The following is a 26,430-nucleotide window of genomic DNA, read 5'->3' as shown; positions in this document are numbered from 1 at the left end:
ATCTTCTTTCCAGACCTGAAGAGCACCTTATTGGACCATCCCCCAGACCAGGGGCTCCTCTGCCCTGCCCAGCAACTCTGTAGTCCCACCTCGGTTCCAACTCCCAAATCACCAAAGAAGCCCAAGATGCAGATGGCTGGGGACATATTCCCTACTGACTGGAGCCCACCACCTGTAGAGTTCCTAAACCCAAAGGCACTACAGACACGGTGGGTGGGTGCAGCAGGCCCTCAGGGCCAGAGGAGACCGCCCAAGGAGTTGGAGCAGAAGCCCTTGGACTTGGACTCAAAGCAGGGTATGACCTCACTGGAGGACCTGTTCTGGAACATGGCAAGCCCTAGCCAACAGGCTGGAACCCTAGAAAAGCACAGCCATGCTTTGGTAAGCCAACAGTTATATCAGCCTCTCTTCTTGGCTACCCTTCTTCAGTCACCCCTTCTCAGTTATTCCAAGGATGCCCCTTTTGGGCCTCCCAGATCCTCAGCTATGCCCCATCTATCCTTTCTTTAGCTAGCTGACCATCCTGCTCAGCTGTATGCCATACCCCTCTCCAGCTCTTACACCCTAGAGGCTAGAAACCTGGACCCAAAGCCTGGCTGAATCTCTCTCCTTGTTTCTATTCCTGACTCCTGCTAACTGGGTAGCCAGTGGTGGTAACCAAATTCAATGGTGCTTCTCAAGGCTTTCATAGCTGAAGTTGGGATTATGACCCTAGAGCAAAGGGAGGGTCAAGTTCTGGGCCTGATGAGACTCAGGCTGACTCTGGTCCAGTAATTGGGGTTCCTAAATGGAGACGACTTATATATAAGACGTAAGGGAATACATAAAGCATAAGGCTTTAATTGTTTGCAGTAGCTCATGATGATCACAACTAGGGAAATAAACTATATTCCTGTCATACAGAAAAATCTCCAGAAAATGTTATTCAACCTCTCTTTTCTCTCTCTTCCCTCTCTCTCCTCTCTTTCCTTCCCTCCATCCCTTCTCCTCTCTCTCCCTCCCTTCCTCCCTCCCCTTCCACTTCATATTGATACAGAATGATCCTCAAGATATATTTTTTATTGAAAAGACCAGAGTGCAGGATAGAATATACTGCTTAAATTAGAGGGATCCATGTACAAAATATTCCTTGTAAAAACACAAGGAGGTCACCTATGGGAAGGGAATTTGGAAGCTGGGGTGAAGGTGAAGGAATACCGTCATGCATTTTGTTTTGTTTGTCAGTCATAGTGCTTGGACTTAGGGCCTGGGCACTATTGTTGAGTTTTTGTGCTTAAGGCTAGCACTCTACCACTTTGAGCCAGAGCTCCACTTCCAGTTTTTGGTGGCTAATTGGAGCTAAGAGTCTCATGGATGTTCCTGCCTGGTCTGGCTTTGAACTGTGATCTTCAGATCTGTCTCCTCAGTAGCTAGGATTACAGGCGTGAGCCACTGGCACCTGGCTTTTATTTTTTTAATCATGTAATGATTTATCTATCCATAAAAATAAACAGTATAAATTAAGGATTTAAGTTAGATTGAATCTAAATCTGTATCTTTGTCTTTCTTTTTCCCCCATTCCCACGTCCTGTGTTTCCAGGACACTTCTGGGCATTCAGAGCACTATGTCAACAGCTTAGATTACTTACTGCAAGAAAAGAGGTGAGTGTGAAAGAAGGTCCACCATGAGGGTTTATTTCTGTGAAGTTGGAAGCAATTTTAGGACTCAGAGGAAATTCCTATCTGAGTGAAACAACATTCTCCATTCAGTCATTGCTCATCTTGTGTGCTCTACTTACAAATGAGCACATGGAATGGTTTCCAGATCCAAGGGTGACATTACTAAGCAGAGAGTTGCTGGAAATCCACTACCAATACTCATTCTAGGTCCTTTCCCTCATTTGGCTCCATTCTACCCATTTCATACCACTTTGAGGGTGTTCTGTTAGATAGGAAAGAGGAAAAGCAAACAGTTGAATGCTAAGATACATAGTCTGACTGTGTAGCCTAGAAGTCACTCTGGTCAGTTAGACATTTCTATACTTCTGCTACTTTCTCTTTCCCTGTCATTGAAGCATATCTGACTGCAGTTGCACTGTGTCTGTTCACACTTGCCTTATCTCTGGTCTTTTGGTAAAACCCTATCTCAGAGAAATCTGTTTCTGGAGAAATCAGTTTCTGAACTAACTTCTTATTATCTTCCCCCTCAGCAGTTTCTGAAGGCAGAAATCACATTGGTTGGCACTGGCAATCCTTTAGTGAGTTGCAGATGGTATCAGAGACCAGCACCTATTGTGCTTAATCTGAATGAATGCTTGAAGGTTGGCTTGCATGGAGGGACCCTTCTGGGTAGAAATGCCAGACTCCTGCTGTCTGCTGCAGACTCCTCATGCTGTGAGGTAGCTGAGAACAGCTGCTCGTGTTGGGGTCATGTTTGTTGGCCTGCTCTTTGATGGCATGTGAGCAGATTGCTCACATGACCTGATGCCCCTTGGTCCCCTCTCCTTTTGTTGTTTGGTAGTATCAAGTTTGCTCAGTGCTTATATGTTACATTTGCAGAAGTTAATTTATCTCCTCTGGCTGTGAGGATTAGTGCCTCCTTATACTGTATTTTTTTCCCCCAGAGCTCCCAGTCCTGAATTCTTGCCCACAGGAGGGTGTTAGATATATGTATAGAACAATTACATGGGGCCTGAACTCTGGGCCTGGGCACTGTCCCTCAGCTCTTCAGCTCTTTAAGCCTCAGTGCCACTTCTGGCTTTTTCTGCTTATGTGGTGCTGAGGAATCGAACCCAGGGCCTCATGCATGCAAGGCAAGCGCTCTACCACTGAGCCACCTTCCCAGCCCCCAATTACTTTTTAACTCTGCCTTTGTTCTTTCTGGCCCTCTGACCTCTCAGAGTCAGTTCATCTCTTCCTTTATATACGCTTCTAGATTTTCATATTCTGAGGCTTTTGTTACTTAACTTTCTTTATCTGAAATTAGATTATAAGTCAGGAAAGTGACTGTGTCTCCATTATTTCCCCAGTGCCTAGCACTGTGCTATAAACTAAGTGCTTGATAATGTGGTAGGAAAGTAAATGTTTGTGGGCAACTGTCTTACCATCAGTATGCCTAGTATTGGGAAGGTTTTGCTGTCTACGTCAGCTTGGGCTGCAATTAAACAATAGCCAGAGACTGGGGGCTTAACCAAGATGTGTATTTCTCACTGTTCTGGGGGTGTTGAAGTCCAAGATCAAGGGTCTGGCTACCTTCTTGCTATGAGCTCATATGATAGAGAATGCAGATCTTTTGTGTCTTTTTCTATCAGGACAATAGTCTTACAAGATCAGAACCCCCCACTATGATACTTACTTATTCCCAAAATATCTGTATTTGGAGTTAGAGTTTTGGCACATAAATTTGGAGGCAGCACAGACATTCAATTTGTAGCACACTATACTGGGTGCTGGTCTGGAGTACTGGAGTTTCTGATGCTGATGATGCTACCCAGCCTACCTAGAAATTTAACAAAATGAGTCTAGCTGGAATTTTCCATGTTGTAAAGTTGCTACAGAAGGGCCCAGAAGTGCTACCTCACTTAGGCAAGAGATCAAAAAAGAATCTTCAGAGGTGTCATTATCCTGGAGCCTGGCTTGATAAGAAGGTTTTTTTGTTTTGAGATGGAAGTTTACTACCAAATAAAGGCAGATGGGACAGGTCAAGCTGTTTCTAGGTGGGACAGAACTTGTAGGTGCTAAAGGGTAAGTTAAAAGGGTCAGGAAATTCAGCCCAGGTGTGGCAGGAGGGCTGGATAGTGAGTGGTCCCACAGAAACAGGTCAAATCATGGAAGAATTTTTTGCAGTCAGAGATGTATCTTCCCACATTTAAAAAGCTTGCCTTTAGAGAATGAGTGGGACAAATGAGAGATGAGGTAGGCCAAGGGGGTGAGGTAGGGCTTGGGGTAGAGCTCATACCTGGGAGGCCCTTTTGAGGAGGATAGTAGAGCTCCTTATTGTCTGATACCCTGAGTTATTGAGATGCAAGGCTGTGTGGAGTAGAGGAATGCAGAATTAGACCGACTGGTTCACTTTGAATTGAAAAAAAAAAATCATCTAATTGGTATCTGATAGGATCTGAGTGCAAGAGGCCTGGACTGAAGATAGTATATTTCAGAACTGAGGGCCTGTGAACACAGCTTTGGTGAATATCTGCTGCTCAGTGGCCAAATAAGGACTGGAGAGCCCACAAGATCCTCTCAGTAGTCTGTGGGGTAAAGGACAGAGATGACCATGGGATGGTTTAGTCCATCTGGAGAGTGCAATGTCCCCCAGAAGTTTAAACCTAAGAGTCCTGGTTCAGAGAGACTGGGGAACACAGCTTTTTCTTACTAGGCCGGCCTTGTTCATGGGAATCTCTGCAACTTGGTGCTCCCTGATTCTGGCTCCTGTCTTCCACAGGGAACAGGCCCTGGAGCAGAAGTGGGAGAAGCTGCTTCTGCACGATCATCCTGATCCTGATTCCTCAGATTCAGAGAACAGTGAAGTACTTCTCATGCCTGAGCAGAGGTAAATTGTGTGGCCTTTTATTGTTCAGAGTTCAGTCAGCTCTTTGTGTACCACTTAGGAGTTCTAAAACTGTTTCCTCCTCTTACAGTCATATTTACTTATTGATTCAAGAAATACCCAGTCACCTGCTGGGCATCTGGGTATTGTCTAGATTTTGATGACATAGAGATTATCTGTCCAAGTTTGTAGACCCAGATCTCTTGAGGCGCTAGCTCCACACAAAACTATAGTCATATTGAAAACTTGTCTTGTGAAGGGAGGTCTTGGCCATAGGAGTTAAAAAAAAATCTTACCCCATGTATGGGGGAGGAAATATGGCTGTCATCTGGGGTCAAAGTTCCATTGACACTGATTTAATAAGTAACTGGTTAGAGGAAGATCTGGATTCATCTGTACCAAGGGTCTCAGAAATGCTGGGGACCACAATCAGATTGCCTATAACAGAGTCCTGTGAACTAGATGGCTTATGAACAGCAGTAGTCCATTTCTCAGAAGTGGAGGTGGGGCTTAAATAGTAGATAAAAGCAGTGAGAGGTGGGAAACCAATATAAGCTCAAGGCTTTATTGGGGGACAGACCTGCCAGGCTGCTCCAAGCAGGAATGGAGGCAGCAGATGTGGACAGGTGTGGGCAGAATTTAAACAAAATTTTAGGGGGCAGTCACATGGGTCACATTATGTGGACCATAGGAATTTGGGGGGGAGAGTCAGTTCTGAGAAAGTGTTGCAAAGGTGTTATGTGGGCTACAGGAATTGAGGAGAGAGTCACATTCTGAGGAGAAGTGTAACAAGACTGTTGCAACTGGAGCAGAAATTTTTACCTCACACTGGGAAAACAATACAGCATAGAGGAAATAGAGACTTAACAGAATTTTGTAAACAGGTAGGGACCCAGAGCCGGACTTAATAGGCAAGCTGACTCTGAGACTTTAGAGTGCCAGCCTTGAGCAAAAAAGCCAAGTGAGAGCATGAGGCCCCAGTACAAGAAAAGAAAAGAATAGGAGAGAGAGAGAGAGTGAGTGAGAGGAGAGAGAGAGGGGGGAGAGGTCTATTTCTTGCAGTTCTGGAGAATGGAAGCCCAAGATCACAATGACAGCATGATTGGGTTCTGCATTGGTCCTTTTTCAGGTTGAAGACAGCCAATACCTTGTGCCCTCATGAGGCCAAAAGGGCTAGAGACCTCTCTGAATTTTGTATAATGACAATAATCCTGTTCATGAGGGCTCCAATATCATGACCTAATTGTTAGGAAAATGGAGGAGAATGGAAAAGAAATAGGTTGGACTTGATCGTCAACAGGCTAGGAGTGTTTATTGCCAGTGAGGAGCACAGACCTTCCTGTGGAAGAAAAAAGCCAGAAGTGGCGCTGTGGCTCAAGTGGTAGAGCACTAGCCTTGAGTTGAAGAGCTGAGGGACAGCACCCAGACCTAGAGTTCAGGCCCCATGACCGGACCCAAAAAAAAAAAAAAACACAAAAAAAACAGAACAACAAAAACAAGATGATTGGAGGCATACAAAAAGAAATAATCAGTGGTCTGCACATGAGTAGTTGACGTCATAGCTCTTCATAAGATACATGTTCACAAAATGTCACCATTAGTGTTCTGGGAGTGGAGTTTTGGCCTTCTGGTGTTAAGACTGCTCATTGGCTAGCAGTTCAGGTCCTACTAAACAGTGACTTCAACTGATTTGAGTAGATAAGAGCAGTCTCTTTAAGTTCCTGAACAACTTAAGTGACCATTACTGTCATGACCACAATCAGTAGTTATACCTACAGAAAAGCTAGTGGGAATGTGCTACTTAGCTCCCTGATATTTGCAATTACTAATGAAAGCAAGCTACTGAAGGAACTGAGGGTCCTTCAAGTTTCTCTCAGTTTTACCATGATTCTAGGAAACTGGATTGGAACAGCCATCCCAGAGAGGGAATGAAAGCTCCTTACATACTGCCCAGGAACCAAGAGAAGGCTTACTGTGAAGTTGCACCCAAATCCCCCCGAGTGTAGAAGCTGGTCTGATGTCTCAGGAGGCGTGTGGATGGATATGATGGATCATGGGAGACTGAATTTCTCCAGTGTGTTGAGAACTGTCTTGGTGGTGGTACATGGAAGGAGAGCGGTCTTCTCTGAGCTGAGACCTGTGGACTTGGCTTCAGGAGTCTCCACTCACTGAATACATAGCCTTGGAATAAAACCTTTGTAAAATTTCTATAGCAAGAATAATTCTTACACTCTTGACCTTTCTATTGAACAAATCCCAGGATTCTGAAATCAGTGCTATTTTTTCAACTGGCTTACTGTGGAAGGTGTTCCTGGCTTTGAAATCTCTGGTTCATTTTCTGGGCACATGATATTCTCCAGTAGTGCTTAGAGAAAGCTTCTTTGACAACAGCCACTTTGAGGTGGTTGTTTTGATGTGGGATCATTTTGATGGAATTGTTTAACCTTGTGTTGTTTTTTTTTTTTTAAAAAGACTCTGATGTATGAAGCCAACAAACCTATTTCATGTTTGAATAGGGTCATGGTGGGGGCCAGGGGAGCAATATGAGTCTGGAAGGGATGGGACTGAGGAGGGGGCTAGGCACCTTCTGCCAGACAAGATGTCATATGGTTGTCACAACTGTCTGTGACAAAAGGGGCTCTGATCATCCTGAGCAAAGTGTCTGTCTATGCCCTAAGAACTGGCTTGTATCTTGAGGAAATGACATCTTAAATTCTCTCTTTCTTAAGTTTCAAGACCTTCTGTGTATGCTGAGGCAGTGACCAGAGGGGGCAGGGAGAGATGGATATTTAAACCACAACATCATCCTTTATCCTCAGCTCTAGGCTGTACAGGAAATCCTCAATTAGACATGTGAAAGTGTCTCAGAACTCCTAAAAATGCACATACATTATAGTTAACCTCACAAAAGTCCCTTTGAATGATGGTTTGGGGGACAGAACTATGACCCCCGCCCCCCATTACAGATGAGCCTAGTTCTTCCAGACTTTGGATAATTTGAACATTTTTATCTTCTGTAAAAGTAACAAAAAGAGCTATAATATATACAAAGCTCTAATGGCAAACACATGAACAAAACAAAATATTTTACCATCTGCATGGTGGTTTGCTAAGACTATTTCTGAAAAGTCTACAGAATCAGTTTTCCTGTTTTTCTATCATTATTTCCATTTGTTGAGCCATTTTATTCTCAGGAGAGTCCTGTGATGCAGGTAGTATCTTACTTTGTGTCATTTGTCAGAAAGTAAGATGGATTCTTATGGTTGGGCAGCCAGTGGGCCACAGCTATGCTATTGCACCTCCAATGCCAGCTGCTCATATTACAGATGGTGGGTCAGAATGGGAACCCGGGATGGGTGATCCTTTAGTGAAAGAAAGGGAAGAGGTATTTGCTTTCATTATTGTAACCAAACCATCGAGCAAACAAGCAGATTGTCATATGGAACAAACAGAATGTGTCTATTCTTCTCTCTCGATATTTCTACTCCATAGAATGATCCTAGTACCTAATTGAGTACATCACGTGTGTGTGTATGTGTGTGTGTGTGTGTGTGTGTGAGAGAGAGAGAGAGAGAGAGAGAGAGAGAGAGAGAGAGAGAGAGAGAGAGAGAAGAGAGAGAGAGGCAGAGACAGAGACAGAAACAGAAACAGAAACAGAGGCAGAGACAGAGACAGAGACAGAGACAGAGACAGAGACAGAGATAGAGAGAGACTGTGTTTAAGTATGTATGTTGGGTGGGGAAAATGGTTAAAGTAGTCCCTCTCCACCTATGATTTCACTTTCTGTTTCAGCTACCCATAATCAAGTACTGTCTGAAAATACTTATTGGGAAGTTAAAAACAAACTTCAAATTATATACTATTCTGAGTACTGTAGTATGATGAAATCTTACAGTGTTGCTTCACCTCGCCTGGGATATCCTTTTGTGCATAGTATACACTACTCACCTGTTAGTAACTAAGTAGTTGTCTGAATTAACAGATAGGCTTTAATAATCAGTTCTTGGGTTCAGGTAATCCCTATTTTACTTAGCAATGATCTTAAGGTACAGAATAGTGATAATGAATTTCAGATATGCTTCTGTGTTTCCTTTATATGAAAGGGTGGAAGCTCCTTTTTTGTGTGTGGAGGGGGAGTCCTATGGGGGCTTGAACTCAGGGATTCTTGCATTCTTGATTGCTTTTTTACTCAAGGCTGGAGCTCTACCACTCAAGCCATACCTCCACCTCTGGATTCTGGCTGGAGATGAGTCTCATGGACTTTTCTGCCAGGCTACTTTGAACCATGATCCTCTGATCTCAGCCTCCTGAGTAGATAGGAATATAGGTGTGAGCCATCAGTTCCTGGCTAAATATTCTTGATTTAAGGAAAGAAAAAAAGTAAACTGTGTCTGCCAAGATCTATAGAAGAACAGATCTTCTATCTGTGAAACTGTGAAGAAGGAAAAAGTAATATGTGCTAGTTTTACAGTCACTCCTCAAACTGCATAAATAAGAGCCAATATGTGATTAGTTAAGTGCCAAGTTGTAGAAGAGGTATTATATTATAAGGTTCAATACTACCTTCACCTTCAATTTCAAGCATTCACTGAAGGTCTTGGAATATATCACCTATAGAAAAGGGCAGGGGGAAGAACTGTACACACACGCGCGTGCACACACATACACACACATACACACTCACACACACACTTTCATCTTGCTGTTTTCACTCATATCCTACTGTCCATGCTAGTCCATTGTGTGGAGATTTAGCTCCTTCTTAACATTCATGTTGGTGTATGTGCACACACATGTGCACATGTATATGTGTATGCCAGCACTTGCCATACCACTTGAACTACACTTCCAGTCCAGCTTTTTGCTGATTAATTGGAGATAAGAGTCTCTTGGATTTGTCTTCCTGGACTGGCTTTATATGATAATCATTAATCTTAGCCTCCTGAATAGCTGGTACCTGGCTTAGGATTCATCATAACTGTATTCCTTTCCTTATTCCCATTTCATTGAGTCATGATATAATTGGAAAGCATTCCCTTGTTTCCCTGTCCATGTGCCCAGTTTGGATCTGCTAAAACAGACTCCTGGGCATGGTGGGCTTTGAGCTACATTTATTAGGTTCTCTGGATAGTCCTCAAGTGCTCTGGAGCTTACGGACTACTGACTTCTTCAGCTGGCACAGGGCCCCTCCTGCCATCTTGTGCTTCTACTACAGTGCTTCCTCAACTCATTCAGGAAATCTTCCCTGGTCCTCACTGCACCCAACCCTTCTCCCCTCTGTCCCTCCTAGCACTGTCAAGACTTCTGTGTCAGCAAGTCAATTTTAGCCAGAGGTTAGTGTGGTGATTTGTTAATACTTTTCCTGAGTGACCCATAGCTGACTCATTGTTTAGCAACTGGCATTGAAAACATGCAGTGAAAGTTTGACCTGAGCAGAACCAACAGGGTGGAGCTGTGCTAATATGCCATCTCCTGGCCCTGAAAGGGGTATCCTGAGAGGGATTCTGGCATTTGGGGGAGTAAGGACTCTCCTCTCTGCTGCTGGGCTCTTCCTCCATCAGCAGATGGCACTGTATCCCCTGGTCTACAGGGGACAGACAAGGTACACCTAGGCCCACCTGGCCTTCCCAGGCCTCATGCTGTGCTCCAAACCTAGATGTGCTTCTAACCCCTACTGCTCTGCCCCTTGTCTTGCCAGAATACTGGTGGAGAAGTTCTCTGTGTCCCTGAAGGTCATCCCCTCAGTACATCCAGGTGAGACTGTGTTTCTGCCCAGGCGTCATCCCCTGCCCTGCATCTTGGACTCCTTACACCTAAAGCCACACAGCCACCTGGAAGAGCTGTTCCTCAGGTAAGCAAGAGGGGAGGACAGGGTAACAGTATAGCCTGGCCAGGTTCCCTTCCTCCTGGATTCCAAGAAAAAGGACTTCCCCAAATGGAGAAATCCAAAATTGTGTTCCATCCAATGTGAACATAGCACCTTTTAAGGATATAAGTGACATAGTCATATGTGTATGCTTATATAATTACTAATTTAGATGTACAAACTTTTTTAAATTCTACTTATAGAAAATATTAGGTTGCGCATTTACATTTTCATGTAGCTTTTTCCTTCTCCATGCCCCAGTTTCTCCATATACCCTGAGTCAGACTCATTATCCATGGCCTAAGCATTTTTCTTTCTGCACTAGGTGCAATCTCTGGGCCATGAGAGCCTGTGATGGCTGCTTCCATCTGTAGTAGTAGCACCTCTTATCCACAGTTTTACTGTCTGTGGTTTTCAATTACCTATAGTCAATTGATCTGGAAGTATTAAATAGAAAAATCTAGAAATAACTCATAAGTTTTAAGTTGTGTACTATTTAGAGTAATGTAATAAAATCTTGTGCCATTTTACTCCACCCAGGCTGGGATGGGAGCCATCTCCTTAGCATATACACACTGCATCTCTTGCCCACCCATTGGTCACTTTGTGGCTATCTCAGTTGTCTGATCAACTTTCACTATCACAGTGCTTATGTCCAAGTAACCCTTATTTTACTAATGACTACAGAGATCAAGTACAATAATTTTGAGAACCAAGACATGCCAAAGAGAAGTCATAAAGAGTTTCCTTTAAGAGAAAAGGTGAAAGTCTTTAGCTTAATAAGGAAAGAAAAAGTATATGCTTGAGTCACTGAGATCAAAGGTAAAAATCAAATCTGTGTCATTGTGAAGGAGGAAGACATATTCATGCTAATTTTGCTGTTGTACCTGCAAACATTTCAGCCACAGTTTGCAATAAGTGCTTAGTTACGTTGTATTAGATTATCAGTACTGCCCACCATTTCAGAAGTCCATTGGAGGACTTAGATTGTATCCCCCTTGGATGAGGGTCCACTATATTTGTTAGAGTCATGGCACATCTTCAGTTTGTGTGAAGTTTGTCCCCAGCCAAAAGCACACTCAGTAACATTAGGACATTTGCCTGATTCTCCTCTGTGGGGGAGTAAATTCATGATAATGATCTCATCATCACTACTAGATCACTTTTTTTTTCTTTTTTTTTTTGGGGGGGGGTCCAGTCGTGGAGCCTGAACTCTGGGCCTGGGCACTGTCCCTCAGCTCTTCAGCTCAAGGCTAGCGCTCTACCACTTGAGCCACAGCGCCACTTCTGGCTTTTTTCTTTTTGCTTATGTGGTGCTGAGGAATCGAACCCAGGGCCTCAGGCATGCAAGGCTCTACCACTGAGCCACCTTCCCAGCCCTATTAGATCACTTTTTAAGAGAATGCCTTACCACAATACTCTCTAACGCTTGTGCTTGCGAGCCAGTAGATCCAAGAATAAGAGAAAGAGACACCTGCAGGATTCTGTGCAGTAGTTTCTACTGGGAGTTCACAGAGTGGTACCTGCTCTGGAGGCTGAGGATGTTGAAAAAGGACTACCACTGCCCACCTAATAAGACACATGCAGGTTGACCAGCATTTGTGGACACTTAGGACACATTAGGACATGAACACAGGAATCATGTTCTGTTTTCCAGCTAGTCAAGGTTTTTCTATGTGTATTAGTGTATTTTTCATTACTATACAACCTGAGGCTTAGTATTTATAAGGAAAAGAGATTTGTTTAGCTGCCAGTGGAGGCTGAAAACCTTAACAGCACAGTGGAAAGATCCCTCATATCTGTATCACCTCCTGGTGGATGCCACCACAATGATGAGAGCAGGCAAGAAACCAAAAAGCAGTTCTCTAATGATTTAGGCCCACCTAAATGATTTGTGTCCACCTCTTTTCTTGTTTGTTTTATGGTACTGGGGGTCAAACCGAGGGCTTTGCACATGCTAGGTAAATAATGTACCACTGAATTACATTGCAGCTTTTGTTTTTAAGACAGGGTCTCACCATGTAGCTTAGGCTAACATCAACTCTTGGTCCTTTCTCTAAGTCTCCCATGCTTTGGGATTACAGGCATGGGCTATAATGCCTGGCAAGTCCCACTTTTTTTTTTTTTTGGTCAGTCATGGGGCTTGAACTCTGGGCCTGGACACTGTCCCTGCTCTTCAGCTCAAGGCTAGTGCTCTACCACTCAAGCCACAGCACCATTTCTGGCTTTTTCTGCTTCTATGGTGCTAAGGAATCGAACCCAGGGCTTCATGCATGCAAGGCAAGCACTCTACCACTGAGCCACCTTCCCAGCCCCAAAGGCCCATCTTTTTGTTGTTGTTGTTGTTTTGGTTTTTGGTTTTTTGGTTTTGGGGGGGCTTCTTGGTACTGGGGTTTGAACTCTTTTTTGGGGGGGGGGTCCGGTCGTGGGGCCTGAACTCTGGGCCTGGGCGCTGTCCCTCAGCTCTTCAGCTCAAGGCTAGCACTCCGGCTTTTTTCTTTTTGCTTATGTGGTGCTGAGGAATGGAACTCAGGGCCTAAGGCATGCAAGGCAAGCGCTCTACCACTGAGCCACCTTCCCAGCCCTCCCAAAGGCCCATCTTTTTTTTTTTTTTTTTGTCGGTCGTGGGGCTTGAACTCTGGGCCTGGGCGCTGTCCCTCAGCTCTTCAGCTCAAGGCGAGCGCTCTACCACTTGAGCTACAGCGCCACTTCCGGTTTTCTGGTGGTTTATTGGAGATAGGAGTCTCACAGTCTCTCCTGCCCAGGCTGGCTTTGAACCGCGATCCTCAGATCTCAGCCTCCTGAGTAGCTAGGATTACAGGCGTGAGCCACCAGCGCCCGACAAGGCCCATCTTTTAACATTACTCTTAACACAAAAGTACATTAATTAAATTTATTGCTATATTATTTTATTATATATTAAATTTATTACAATTTTCATTAAATTAATTGAGTTACACTTTGCATTACTCTCCCAACATTTTTCATACTGGAGACACAAGCTCTTGAAGGACAAACTCAAACTATATGCACACTATAATATTAGTTTTTGTTTTCCTCTTCTCTACTTTTTTTTGTATGTGTGGTTCTAGGGCTTGAACTTAGGGCCTAGGTACTATCCCTGAGCTTTTTTTGCTCAAGGCAGGCTCTTACCAATTGAGCCACAGCTCTACTTCTGGCTTTTTGGTGTTTAATTGGAGATAAGAATCTCATAGACTTTCCTAGCTTTGAACCATGACTCTCAGATCCCAGCCTCTTGAGTAAGTAAGATTACAGGTGTGAGCCACTGATACCTGGTACCCATTACCCTTAACATTTTAATGTTTCCTTTATTATATTATGGAAAGTTGCCAGCATGTGTAAAAATCAAGTGAACACTATAACCTACCTCTATTATCTATCTCTCAATTTTAGCAGGAATCAACTCAAAGCCAGTCTTGTGTATGTGGGGGGGGGGGGGGGGTGGATGGGGGGGAGGGTCCGGTTGTGAGGCCTGAACTCTGGGCCTGGGCGCTGTCCCTCAGCCATTCAGCTCAAGGCTAGTGCTCTACTATATGAGCCACAGCACCACTTCTGGCTTTTTTCTTTTTGCTTATGTGGTGCTGAGGAATCGATTCCAGGGCCTCAGGCATGCAAGGCAAGCGCTCTACCACTGAGCCACCTTCCCAGCCCCTCAAAGCCAGTCTTGTTTCTCTTCACTGCTGTTGAGCAATATCATCCTCCCAGGATTACTTAAAAGTAGACACACATAATTTAATCTATAAATATTTTGCTTAATAATTATTAAATGTTAAATCTGTCTCTAAAACGGAGCACTCTAGTTTTAGATTAGTTCAATACTATTATTACAGCTAAAAATAGTCGTTTGTTATTCATTTCAGTCATTGTCAGATTTGTTAAATGTCTTATAAATGTGTTTTGTGGGTCCTTCCCACTGGGATCTGAACAAGATCCAAGCATTGCAATTAGACAACTATCAGTGAAACAATACTGCATTGCCCTGATGCCTGAACATAAAAATTTTTCTTCCATTTTCCTAGGCTTTTTTGGGCATGCATGTTACTTCCAAATCTTCTCTGTGATAAACAATACATAAATTCTTGTCTGAAGGTCTAGAGAATGTCCCAAGCTTCAGTGTAAAATTATCGAGTGTGAATATATAAACAGTGGCAAAGGTTCACCTTACTATATTGAAAGGAAATTTAATAAGAACTTGATGAAAATAAAATAAAAGCAGGAAGGAAGAAAAAAGTAAAACTGAGAAAGGGAAGGAACAAAGAATGGGCTGGGTAGGAATCAGGGCACTAAGGAGAAAAGAAGGGCATGTTCCTGTGCTGCCTCAGCCTTAGGGTTGGTGCCAGCAGCAGGTTTTCTGCCATGCACTGGCTAACCAGCAGGAAGTATTTGATAGATGAAATTGCTCATGGAGCCATGACCTGGGATCAGAGCAGCTCTGCCAAACAGGGCCAGGTGGCTGCCTAGCTTCCCTGGGGGAGGAATTCACTCCCTCCTCCCTCAGATATGCTAATGAGCACAGTAGACATGGTGTTGCCAGTCAACTCTTGAGGCTTGGGGAATCTGTACACAGCTTCCTAGAGGAATGGCCACTCTGTAACAGCACTGAGACATGTCAGGAGGTTCCAGCTGGGCAGTGGGTAAAGGCCACCTCTGGGAAGTTATCATTTACCGTTGAGTCATCTTCTATTTCCTGTTTATGTCAAAGACTTCAAGTCTAGACACAAGTGTGGGGTCAATCTAGCTATTCCTGCTGTATTTGGCCAAGAACAGAGCCTTGGAAGAAGACACTGGGTCTTGCCATACAAAAAGTAAATGCTTGGAAGTAGTGCTGTGGCTCAAATTTTAGAGCACTAGCTTTGAGCTGAAGAGCTCAAGGACAGCACCACCAAAAAAAAAAAAAGTCAATGCTTTATGTACTTACAAGTCATTTCTATCTCCCTGGTTACACTCCTTTGCATTTTGCAAACTTTCCACAGTGACCATATATCATTATCATCATTAGAGGAAGAGAATGTGGATACTGGGTTTGTATTTTTTTAATCACCTCTTGGGATTCACTTCTTACCCTTCTTTCCTCTGAAAGAAGTGGGAAATGTCAGCACAGATCAAGCAAGCTGTCCATCTCCAACAGCCAAGTGAGTATAGATGGAGTTCAAGGGGCCTTCTCCCTTGGCCTTACATAGGTTCATAGGATCATACACAGGAAGGTTCCTCTTAGGTTCTGGCTATGCAATTGGAGCTGGACTAGATAACCCTCTGTAGTACATCACTAGGCTGCCTGTATAACCTCAGGTTATTTTTCTAGGCTCAAAGTTATATGCCTTAATGACAGAGGCTGGTTCTAGAAAATTCCAGGGGCTAAACTTTTTTTCTCCTCCCTTGACAGCAGTTCAGAAGGAAATCTGATTCTCCAGAGTGAGCAGGATTGGAAGTGAGTCAGTAAGGACTGGAGCCCTCATGCAGCTCAGGCAGAAGCAGGCTCCAAGAGAAGGAATGCATCACTTTGTTTATAGGACCTTGTAGGTGACCACTGAGGTATCAGGGTCTACACACGTCCCTTGGAACATTTCTCTGCACATACTTAAGCTGGAAGAAAGAAGTAGGAGGTGGGTGATCCTGAGCTTCATCAGCCTAAATGGTGCTTGTGTCCTGCATCTCACTGAGGCTCTGCAGATCCAGCTCTTGTTATGCTGTGTGTACCTCTCTAGGAGGAAGATGCCAGAGTTGAAGCCACATGAAAGAAGCCCACCAGTTTGGGATGTGGGCAAGGCCTACCTGTTCAGCTGGCTGTAGAGGTGCCCCCAGATAAAGAGAAAGTGACAAGCTGGGCAATTGCTGGGATTCCTGGGCTTTTGGCTGGATAGCATTGGCAGAAGCTTCAACCATTATTCGTTCTGTTCAGTTCAGGCATTTTATTGAAACTTTCATTTGAGAACTTGGCCAGGACCCAGAAGCCAATGCTATATAAATAACTGTCCTTGGTGTTTATCCTTCTGCTGTCACTTGGGATTCGCAAGGCATTTAGAGACTTTGCTGCTGGGACGGCTGCCCACAAAATGGACAAAGAGGTAGAAGCTTGAAGAATTTACCCTTAGACATTATTAGGACCAGAAATTCCAAGGATGGTGCTCTGTTCCAGAAGCCCTACACACTGACCCAGGCCAGTTCCACCTAGTGTCTACTTGTTCCATAGATTTCCTCCCTATCCTTCCTTGCGTCCCAGTGGTGAGGGTGAAAGCAGTCATTTGCCCTCTGTCACAGCTCTCATGGCTGGGGATTAGCAGTGCTGGGACTGTGGCTGTGCCCAGTAACAACTAAGGGCCTCCTTGGGAACTTTCCAGGGAGGGGACTCTGGAGCCAGCAGCTGGCCTGTATGGCATCTGCTGACCCTTCCCTTCTCCATAAGAATCGTCTGACATTCTCAGGATAACTTTTGTCCTCAGCATTGGCAAAGTTACCCCTTGACCCCACACCATTGTTCTTGATGTGGAAATGTAACACAAGAGTTCTTAAATTTGACAACGGCTAATTCTATCTATCTATCTATCTATCTATCTATCTATCTATCTATCTATCTATCTATCTATCTATCTATCTATCTATCTAGTTAGTTGTGGGGCCTGAACTCTGGGCCTGGGCACTGTCCCTCAGCTCTTCAGCTCAAGGCTAGTGCTCTACCACTCGAGCCACAGCACCATTTCTGGCTTTTTCTGCTGATGTGGAGCTGAGGAATCGAACCCAGGGCCTCATGCATGCAAGGCAAGCACTCTACCATAGAGCCACCTTCCCAGCCCCAATTCTACCAGTTTTGTGCTTTCACCATGCACACCTCCTATCATCTTTCCTTTTCCTCCATACTTTCCTGCTTGGGTGCTGGGCTGCTGATGTGAAGCCTCTTCTTCCTACCCAAAGGCAGGGCAGTGTCTGTACATAGCCAGGCTTCAGGTTACCTGGGCCATGAGCAGCAGCATGCCTCATACAGTGAGTGCACACACTTGGCTCATGTACCATCTTACAGCTCATCTGTGCATCTCACTTAGCTCTCGATCCATAATTCCTTGAAAGTCATCTACTCCAAAGCAAAGCAGGAAGATGCCCTCTCAGCTTTCTTGTTCCTCATCTTACAAATTAAATCAACATCAATGAACTCAAAGGTAGGTCTGTCATTCCTCTGGCAGAAACTGCACTGCAAGGCCAGGATAGCGACAGGAAGACATTGCAACTGTAGGGATTTCTCCTTATGAGCCACAGTTGGATATGTGTTGTTGTGAGCCAGCAGGGGCTTGTATAGTCGATTCCCCCACTGAGAAACTGGCAGTCCCTCCTCCTCCCTTCAGGAAGAGTGCCAGAACTAGAGCCCCTTCTGAGTCCCTGAGGTGCCTGCCTCCTCAACACATGGCCTCAGGCAGAGTCCTGAGGTGCAAGTGCCTCCCACACTGGTGTTTGTTGGGGTATCATCTCCAGTGTATGCACCTGTACTGTGTATCTTGGGTTCAATCCATAAGCACATAAATATGAGCAGACATGCGGGTTAGAACGGGTATGGCAGCAGCCCTGTGTATACACGTGTCTGTTGCACACAAGAAGATCTGTGTCAGAGCCATAAACTTCACCACCTTAGGAACAAAGCCTCTTTCTCCTCTGAATTTAAATGACTTAGAAAAAGATACATAATTTGTAAATTGCCTGTACATACTCAAAAAGACAGCAGTTTGGCTCAGAGGAGAATCTTGGTTTTAGAGCATTTTGTTCCTGGCAGATTAAAGTATAATGTCCGTTTTTCAAAAGAAGGAAGAGGAGAGTGAAGTGGCCAAAGATTTTTCTTTCTGGAGTCATTAAGTGTTATCTGTGTGTTCTTTGCATGAGTTTGGCCACTAAAACAAAGAACAAATACAGTATCACTTTTTAATTTCCTGGAACCCACATTGGCCTTCTTCAGGACCATCCCTAGACAAAAGGAACAAAATGCACAGAGAGTAGGAGATCCATCCCAAACCTGGTCTCTCTGAAGTTGTCTAAACTAACCTCCAAACTACCTTCCATGAGGGGGCTCTCCATCTGTACAGACTACAGAACTCCTTGTTTTTGTTTTTGCTTTTGCTTTTGCTTATTCCAGTCCTGGAGCTTGAACTAAGGGCTTGAGTGTTGTCCCTGAGCATGTCCCTAAGCCACCATTGCTTGGCCAGAACTCCTTGTTTTATGCAGACCTGGGCTTATATAGGTCAAAGAGGTGGTCTCTCATACCAGCTGTCTGCTTCTGAGAGCTCCCATTAGGGGGTGGAGCCTGATGAGATCTATCTCCTCGCCGCCCCCCCACACACACATGAAGGTTATGATTATAGCCACATGGCCAGCCTGATCACCATCCCTCCTCACTACAGGTACTCTCATGTGGTTTCTGCATGGAACGTTGATTGGTATTTCCTTCCCAGAATCTCTGGGCCCCTTTCTGTTATTTTCCATCCTCTCAGGTGTCCCCTTTGTGTCAGAAAAACACAAGTTAGAGCGGAAACACTGTGTAACCATAACCCAAGATGCTGGCACCTGTGGTAATCCTGTCCACCCCTTGTAGCCCAGAGCCCCAAACTGGGATGCCTGGTTCCAGGAATCTCCCTTTACATGGCCAGGATCCTGCTAGATGCCTTAGTTTCTCCCTTTGTCAAATGATAAGAGCAACAATGTGCTCAGTCATGTATTTGAAACATCACAAGGAGCCAGGCGCTGGTGGCTCACACCTGTAATCCTAGCTACTCAGGAGGCTGAGATCTAAGGATCGTGGTTCAAAAGCCAGCCCAGGCAGGAAAGTCCATGAGACTCTTAATTCCAACAAATCACTCAGAAAAACGGAAGTGGCGTAGTGGCTCAAGTGGTAAAGCACTAGCCTTGAGCTGAAGAGCTGAGGAGCAGTGTTTAGTTTAGGCCCAGAGTTCAAGCCCCATGACCAACAACAACAACAACAAAAAAGCTATCATGAGGATCTGGGCACTGGTGGCTCTTTCCTGTAATCCTAGCCACTCTGGAGGCTGCTGATCTGAGGATCACAATTCAAAGCCAGCCCAGGCAGGAAAGTCTTTGAGACCCTTATCATCATTTAACAACCAAAAAGCTAGAAGTGGAACTGTGGCTCAAGTGGTAGAGCACAAAAGCTCAGGGACAGCCCAAAGTTCAAGTCCAGGACTGGTACCGAAAACAAAAAAACAGAAAACAAAAAATACAAAACACCCTGAGGTATGTTCACAGAAAGCACTAGGAAAAGCAGACAATTCTGATGATGTCTTGAGGTATTTTTCCTTCTGATGGTAGTTCATGTTGAGGATTCTAAAACTACATATGCCCATCTTGTTCTCATCTATTTCACAGCATCCTAATAATGCTGAAATGGGACAGTCTCCTGAGGTATCACTGAGACAGTTGTACCGAGTCCCACTGCACAAGGCTGAAGTGCTTCTAGTATAGACCCTGCCCTAACCTGGCCTCTCCGTCCCACAGCTCCCCGCCAGACCAGCAGCTCTGCTTCCTTCACAATGGCCTCCTGCACAACCTCTACCTGCACGCCTCTGACTGCTCAGTGCCTCTGCTCCAGTGGCTGTTCCAGGTGAGAACCACTAGGTGGCGGGAGCCGTGCAGCCTAATAGTCCAGGCAAGTCAGCAAGCTGAGAGGCTTGACTCAGGCCCAGAGGAGGGGAAGAAGGCTGATGACCATCAATGTTTACTCTAATGTTAGGAACATCAAAGTCAGGAAGACACAGTCCTGCCTGTTTGGTCTCTATGTCTCCCTGAGACGCAGTGGTCTCTGTGACACAGCTGGTAGTAGCCAACTGGGAACTCATCAATTCAGAGTTGAGAGTGCTGTAGGATATGAGTGTTTGCTTCCTTCTCTGTGGTTGTAGGTGGGCTGGAAAAGCCTAGAGCAGCTGCTGCTTTTGCCCCAATTTCCTCCTTCCTGGCTGCTGCTGTAACATTTTGCCTTGGGGGAAACACACATTCTCCCAGGGCTGGAAACCTTTGCGCTGAGAGAGACTGTGAGAAGCTAAGCAGACAGCCCAGGAGCCAATGCTAGGTCTGAATGCATGGCCCAGCATGCCAGCGTAGCCTTGGCCTTCACCCAGGGCTGTCCCTGTCTGGGGATGGGCAGGTCACAAGTTCCAGCTGGTCCCAGTGCTGCCAGTTGGGGCCTGGAGCCCAGATGTAAATCAGAGCTACCATGTGGGGTGGATTATTCAAAGAACTCCTCAGCCTCTGCTGTCTGGCCATCTTCCAGAAAGAGCCCTCCAAAACTCTCTGCTTCCCTCTGGGCTCATCCACAACATTCTGCCCTGGCCCAGAGAAAGACGCTAGGCTTTTGGGACCCATGTGTGTGCCTATTGCCCTTGCCCCCCACCCAGGCCTAGGGTTGGGGTTGGTAGGACAGTGGATAAGGAGCAGGGAACACTGGGGCCTTTATTCTCCACCCTAGTCAGGGCAGCTTCTCTCTGCTCCTTGCTCAGTGTACGGCAAAACACACAATCAGGCATTGGGAGGCACAAAGAGCTCCTCTAAGACATCGCCCACAGAGGGTCCTTGTGTGACCCTGACATGGCATGGAGTACCCGCCCTGCTGGTGGCTCTTGTCTCCACAAGGTTCCAAAACCCCAACCCTAAGTGGTATGGGTGAGTCCTCCTTGTCTCTTTTCCTTCATCCTTCAGACTGGGAGGAAAGATCCCCACAGGGGAAAAGAGCTGGGGACCTAGCCCTGAAGCTGGACAAACCAGACGCTAGCTCTGGTCCTGCCACTTATTACTGTTGCTTTGAGCAAATCAGTATCATCTCTGTATGCTGGAGCCAGTTATCCAATGTGGAGGTTAAATGATAAGTTCTGTAAGCTGCCTTGTCCTGAGGGTCCCCCTATAGCTCTGGCTTTGGTAGGGCCTGGGCATGGTCCTCAAGAAATGATGTCAACACAGAGGTTCCAGGTTATACTACAGGAAGGAAAAACAAGCTCCTTCAGTCCTCTACTGAAGCCAGAGTAGTGAGGGACACACTTGATTTTGGAAGCTTTCTGGGAGGTGCACTCCAGTGAGAAGCAGAAATCCAAGGGCCTTCTCGAAGTCACCAGTCAGGGAGAGGGGTCTCACAAAGCCACAGGGTAGCTCATAGGAGCTCAAGGCAAGGATGCAGCCAGGCCTTGGAAGGAGTTGGAGCCAGGAAGGCAGAAGGACCAGGATTCTTGGACAGTTCTCCACTTCTGTCTCCTTCTTAGGCCAGGGTGTCATTCCTAAACCTGAATCCCCAAAAAAGGAGAATGTACTTAACTTAAAATGGGCCAAGTGGACTGCTCCAATGAAAGGCAGCTAAGTATACAGGCCACAGGGCTGCTGGAGCTGCATATATACCTGAGGTCTATTCTGGGTGCTATGGGCTGGGACAGTGAGGTCTCACTAACCCTGATAACTTGGCTGTGCCACTGGAAAGGAGATCCTCATGGTGACTGGGTCCTGTGCCTCCTCCTTCTCCTGGGACTCTGTTCGCCGGGTGCTTTGGTGGACATGCTGGGGGGTCTGGATGGACAGGCTCTGGCCTCGATGCTGGTCACTGATGCTTTGTGTGCACCTGCTGGTGGGCCTTGCCAGGGATGTTGGACAAAACGAGGTAGACTTTAAAACATTAAACTCTGAAAAAGTGACAAGAAGTTAGGAATAGAGGAGAGAGGCAGAGTTATGGACTCTGAGGCAAAGATTTCTTTGCAGACTGAGACTGCCTGGGTTGCAGTGAGTCACTGTTGGAGGGAGAAGTATACTAGAACCAGTGACTTTAGAGTTATCCTAGTTGAGGCAAAGGGTCCAGACTCTTGGAACCCAGCATCAGCCAGTTATTGGAGGCAGACTTAGAGAGGGACACAACAATGCTTAGTCCCCCAAAGCAGGTGTGTCCCTGCCCCCCTACCCAGCATTCTCAGGAGTAGGTGGGTAATGCTTAGCATGACCAACAATGGGTAGGAGCCCTGCTACTGAGACATGACTTCGTCCAAGTATTCCCAGCTGGCACTGTGGGTAAGTGCTATCCCACTATTCATCTCCATGTTATACCCCCTCCAGGGTACAACCCTTAAGGAGCATTTAAAAAGTAACTGAGGGGGCTGGGAAGGTGGCTCAGTGGTAGAGCACTTGCCTTGCATGCTCGAGGCCCTGGATTTGATTCCTCAGTACCACATAAGAAAAAAGCCAGAAGTGGCACTGTGGCTCAAGTGATAGAGTGCTAGCCTTGAGCTGAAGAGCTGAGGGACAGCGCCCAGGCCCAGAGTTCAGGCCCCACGACCGGACCCCCCCCCAAAAAAAAGTAACTGAGGTGGGTTGGTGACCACCCCTCTAGTTTTCCAAGAATCTGCTCAGGTACCAAGGACCTTCTAGCCCAGTGGTTTCAGATGACTGTAAATTAAGGCATTTTCCTGGAAATGATGGGAGGATCATTAATGGGGTCAACACTGATTATCCAGCTGACTGGTCAGTGCTTGAAAGCCCTTTCCCGTCCCTATACTGGCCCCTGGCCTGGTGGTAGGGGCATGGCTGTGACCACAGGAAATGGTAGCAGACTTCAAGTCACGCTCACTATCTAGGCTTGAATCCTCAAGTGCTTCCTGCTGTGCAACCCCAGAGCTGCCTGTCATTCCTCTTTTGTAAAGCGATGATCATGACAGTACCCTTCTACCACATGGTTGAATTCATTTTTAGCTTTTTTGTCTTTTTTTTTTTTTTTTTTTCCCAGGGCTGAGGACTGAACCCAGGACCTTGCGTGCGCCGGGCGGGCGCCCTTCCGCTGGGCTAAACCCCCAGCCCCGGTTGAATTCATTTTTAATTAATAGCTATATATATGTGTGTGTGTGTGTGTATATACACACATATAAATGTTATATATATATGTATAAATACATACACATAAATGTATTCATTTGTATATATGCATGCATATATTCCATAGAAAGAACCTTTATTTAATATTTTTTCTTTCTTTCTAGCTGCTAACATGGCCTCCAGAAACTTCTTCAAAAGCTTTTGGTCTCCTTTGGGATCTCAGTATGGATGGGCTCTTCTGTCAGTCAGGTAGGTCCTGAGGTACAGGGTGGAGCAGTCCAGCTCTTAAGCTTGTATATCAAGCGTGGTTCTCAATCCCTCTAGAGCTTAGTATGCAGGACATGGCATCACCCAGAGTGGAGACATCAGGCCATGCATCTTTGGCTCTGGCTCCAGTGTTAGTAAAAAGCTGAGCTGACAGGCTCCTTGGCACCTCTATCTGGCCTCAGGTCCAGGTCACCGTGGCAACTCAGGCTGACCTCACAGACTCTTGGGATCCCCAAGCAGTCTAGAAGCAGTCTGGGAAGGTGAGTTCAGAATGAGGCTGGCAAGGAGTGTGAGGGGATAGCTTGCCTCCAGGGTCCTCCTCAGAGCTCATATGAGGTAGTACCTTGGGTTGGAGTCACCAAGGGGAAGGGCCTCAAAGCTGACCCCCAGCAACAACTGTCCTTAGCCCATTGGACATTATCAGTATCCCTGACTTTGGTCTGGTCTGGAGTGAACCTTGAGTCTGTACCTTCACCATGGCATTTACGTGGTTGTGTTTAACTCAGAGTTCCACAGGAGCAGTTAATTTCTCCCTAGTGGCTGAACTTATTCAGTGCATGAACAGATCAACATCAAAAAATATAATGTGACAACTCGAAAGTTGCTTAGAGCAGAGGTGAGAGGGATTCATGGGTAGCTGGACCCTTCCTTTGTCTAGACAGGGTCTTCCCACCCTAGGGCAGAAGCATGCAAGTGTAGCTCTGAGGGCCATAATTGTGGGCACAAACTATGAGCTTTCAGCCCTCTGCCTTCCTGTATTGTGTTCTGCTCGGGGGCTGGCTGAATTGGGAGCCATCAATCAAATTAGAGAGTTCTAGATGGCCTGTGGGCCACGCTCACCAACTCTTCTGAGCAGCACAGTCCTACAACATGCTCTTCCTTTTCCTAACCTCTGCCCCTGAAGCCCACATTGCCCTTTTGGGCCCCTGGGGCCGCCTATGCAGCATGCCTGCCCTTTGGAGAACAGAAGCCTTCTTGTCAGTGCTTCTCCTCCGTACAGTGGTATGTGTCTCCCCCGCCCTGCTCTTGGCCTCTTGCCACATTGCCCCTGATTCACCCTCTGTCAGCAGGGGCCATGAAACAGCCCCCTACAGGACTCCTGGTCAGCTCATCTCTAACTAGTGGACAATACCTAAGAGTCCACCCTTGGGTTCTGTCCTGTTCTCAGTGGAATAGAGCCTGGCCTAGAGAATTCCATGCCTGAGGTCAATATCCTCACTGATTTGGGAAAAATCAGAGCCAGATCTCCAAAAGAACTGCAGCAGAGACCTGAACACACTTACGTTCATAACAGCATTATTCACCAAAGGTAGAAATCAATTCATTGACAGATGAATGGATAAACAAAATACAATATGCACACATGACAGAATATGATTCAACCCTCAAAAGGAAAGAGCTTCTGACACATGCTGCATCATGGATGAACCCTGTGAATTTTGTGCTAAGTGAAATAAGTCAGAGCAAATCTGATTCCACATGCATAAGCTCCCTCAAATAGTGAAATTCATACATTAATCATGGAATGGTGGCTGCCAGGGTCTGGGGGAGGGATATAGGGAGCTTCACCTTGGGAAGACAGTATTCATGACAGTACACTTGCTGCTGCTGCTGCTGCCCTACACACCTAGGAATGAGTAAGTGGTCTGGGTGCAGCAGCCTTGCGCATGCTGAGCACATGCTCCATAGCTGAGCTTCACCCAGGCTCAGGATGCATTTCTAAGGGCAAATTAGATCCTGGACAGACACAAGAGCAAGCCGTGTTCCTTGGGGCTGTCCTTCAGCCCAGGTGCTCTTAGCATGTCTTTGGGGACAGCAGAACTTTGTCCTGCCTTTCATCTGTATCCAAGATATGTGTATATATGTGTGTGCATGTGTTTGTGTGTTTTTGAGTCACCTGATCGATTACAGATGTAGAACAAGGGAGATGTGTGAACTCTCATCCTTCTCTGGAGTTTTTGGTAACTGACAGTTCTTCCCTTATGCCTCACTGTCATGGAGAGGGGATTATATAGTCTCAGCTCACTTGATGTTATGCTAGCCCATTCCCTGAGTCAAGATCCTGGAGCATGGGACCAGCATCAGTGTCCCCTATTATGGGAATGCTCCTGCAGTGACTGAAACTGAGGGACTGAGCAACTCAGATAGACAATTCTCAGGTGTACGGGATGGAGGGACCATCAGATAAGGAATTCTTTTCCTACATTGAAAAGCACCACACATAACCAATGTAAAGCTCCTAGTAAGCTTGGAGAATGGAATATTCTGGAACATTGCCATTGTTCAGGGAGTGTTCACTCACTTGTTCAGCACAGATGTATTGAGTATTGCCTGTCTCCAAGCCCCTGTTGGCTGGAGCAGGTGGTACTAGGATGAATGAGACACAGTCCCATCCTCTGAAGGCCTGTGCCCAAGGGGAAGGGATGACAAGAGTAGCTACCATTAGAGATGGAAAGGAAGAACAGGGTGCTGGTGGCTTATGCCTGTGATCCTAACTGCTCAGAGGCTGAGATCTAGAGGATTTTGGTCTGAGGCCAGCCCCAACAGGAAAGTCCACAAAACTCTATCTCCAGAATAACCAGCAAAAAGCTAAAAGGCATGACTTAAGTAATCAAGAACCAGCTGAGTAAGTAAATAAGGTAGGCATGAGGCCCCTAGTTCAAACCCCAGTACTGGAAAAAAAAAAAAAAAAAAGGTGGCTGAGTAGGGCTGGCCTTCAGGAAGCTGGGAGAGGAACAGTTGAGACATCTCTGGAAAATATGCAGGACAAAGGTTGCAAACCCAATTGCCTGCAGGGAGGAAGCAGGCTCGGACATAGCTCCTACCTGTCTAAAGTGGCCATCTACCCGTTTTGGTATGGTAAATGCAAATTTGGCATCACAAGATTTTCCATTTTCTACACATGTTTAATTAGAATATATTTTGA

General features: G+C 45.8%; 1 protein-coding gene across 6 annotated transcripts in view; it reads left to right on the top strand.

The window, feature by feature from the left end:
- Fam178b (family with sequence similarity 178 member B) overlaps window positions 1-26,430 on the top strand; it is a 112,579-nt gene that overhangs the window by 19,601 nt on the left and 66,548 nt on the right. For 3 of the 6 annotated variants that reach the window (XM_069988461.1, XM_069988459.1, XM_069988460.1), the window contains exons 3-8: window positions 14-381; window positions 1,580-1,641; window positions 4,421-4,528; window positions 10,224-10,376; window positions 19,899-20,004; window positions 23,402-23,486. In XM_069988461.1, coding sequence (XP_069844562.1) covers window positions 14-381; window positions 1,580-1,641; window positions 4,421-4,528; window positions 10,224-10,376; window positions 19,899-20,004; window positions 23,402-23,486 — 882 coding nt within the window. The remainder of the gene's footprint in view (window positions 1-13; window positions 382-1,579; window positions 1,642-4,420; window positions 4,529-10,223; window positions 10,377-19,898; window positions 20,005-23,401; window positions 23,487-26,430) is intronic. The other 3 variants (XM_069988462.1, XM_069988463.1, XM_069988464.1) reach the window with 1 other exon arrangement.

The sequence above is a fragment of the Dipodomys merriami genome, unplaced genomic scaffold (genome assembly GCF_024711535.1).
Source record: "Dipodomys merriami isolate MVZ:Mamm:240054 unplaced genomic scaffold, mDipMer1.0.p SCAF_36, whole genome shotgun sequence".
Lineage (NCBI taxonomy): Eukaryota > Metazoa > Chordata > Mammalia > Rodentia > Heteromyidae > Dipodomys > Dipodomys merriami.
Note: the sequence above shows the minus strand (reverse complement) of the source record. Positions and strands in the feature narration are given on the sequence as shown.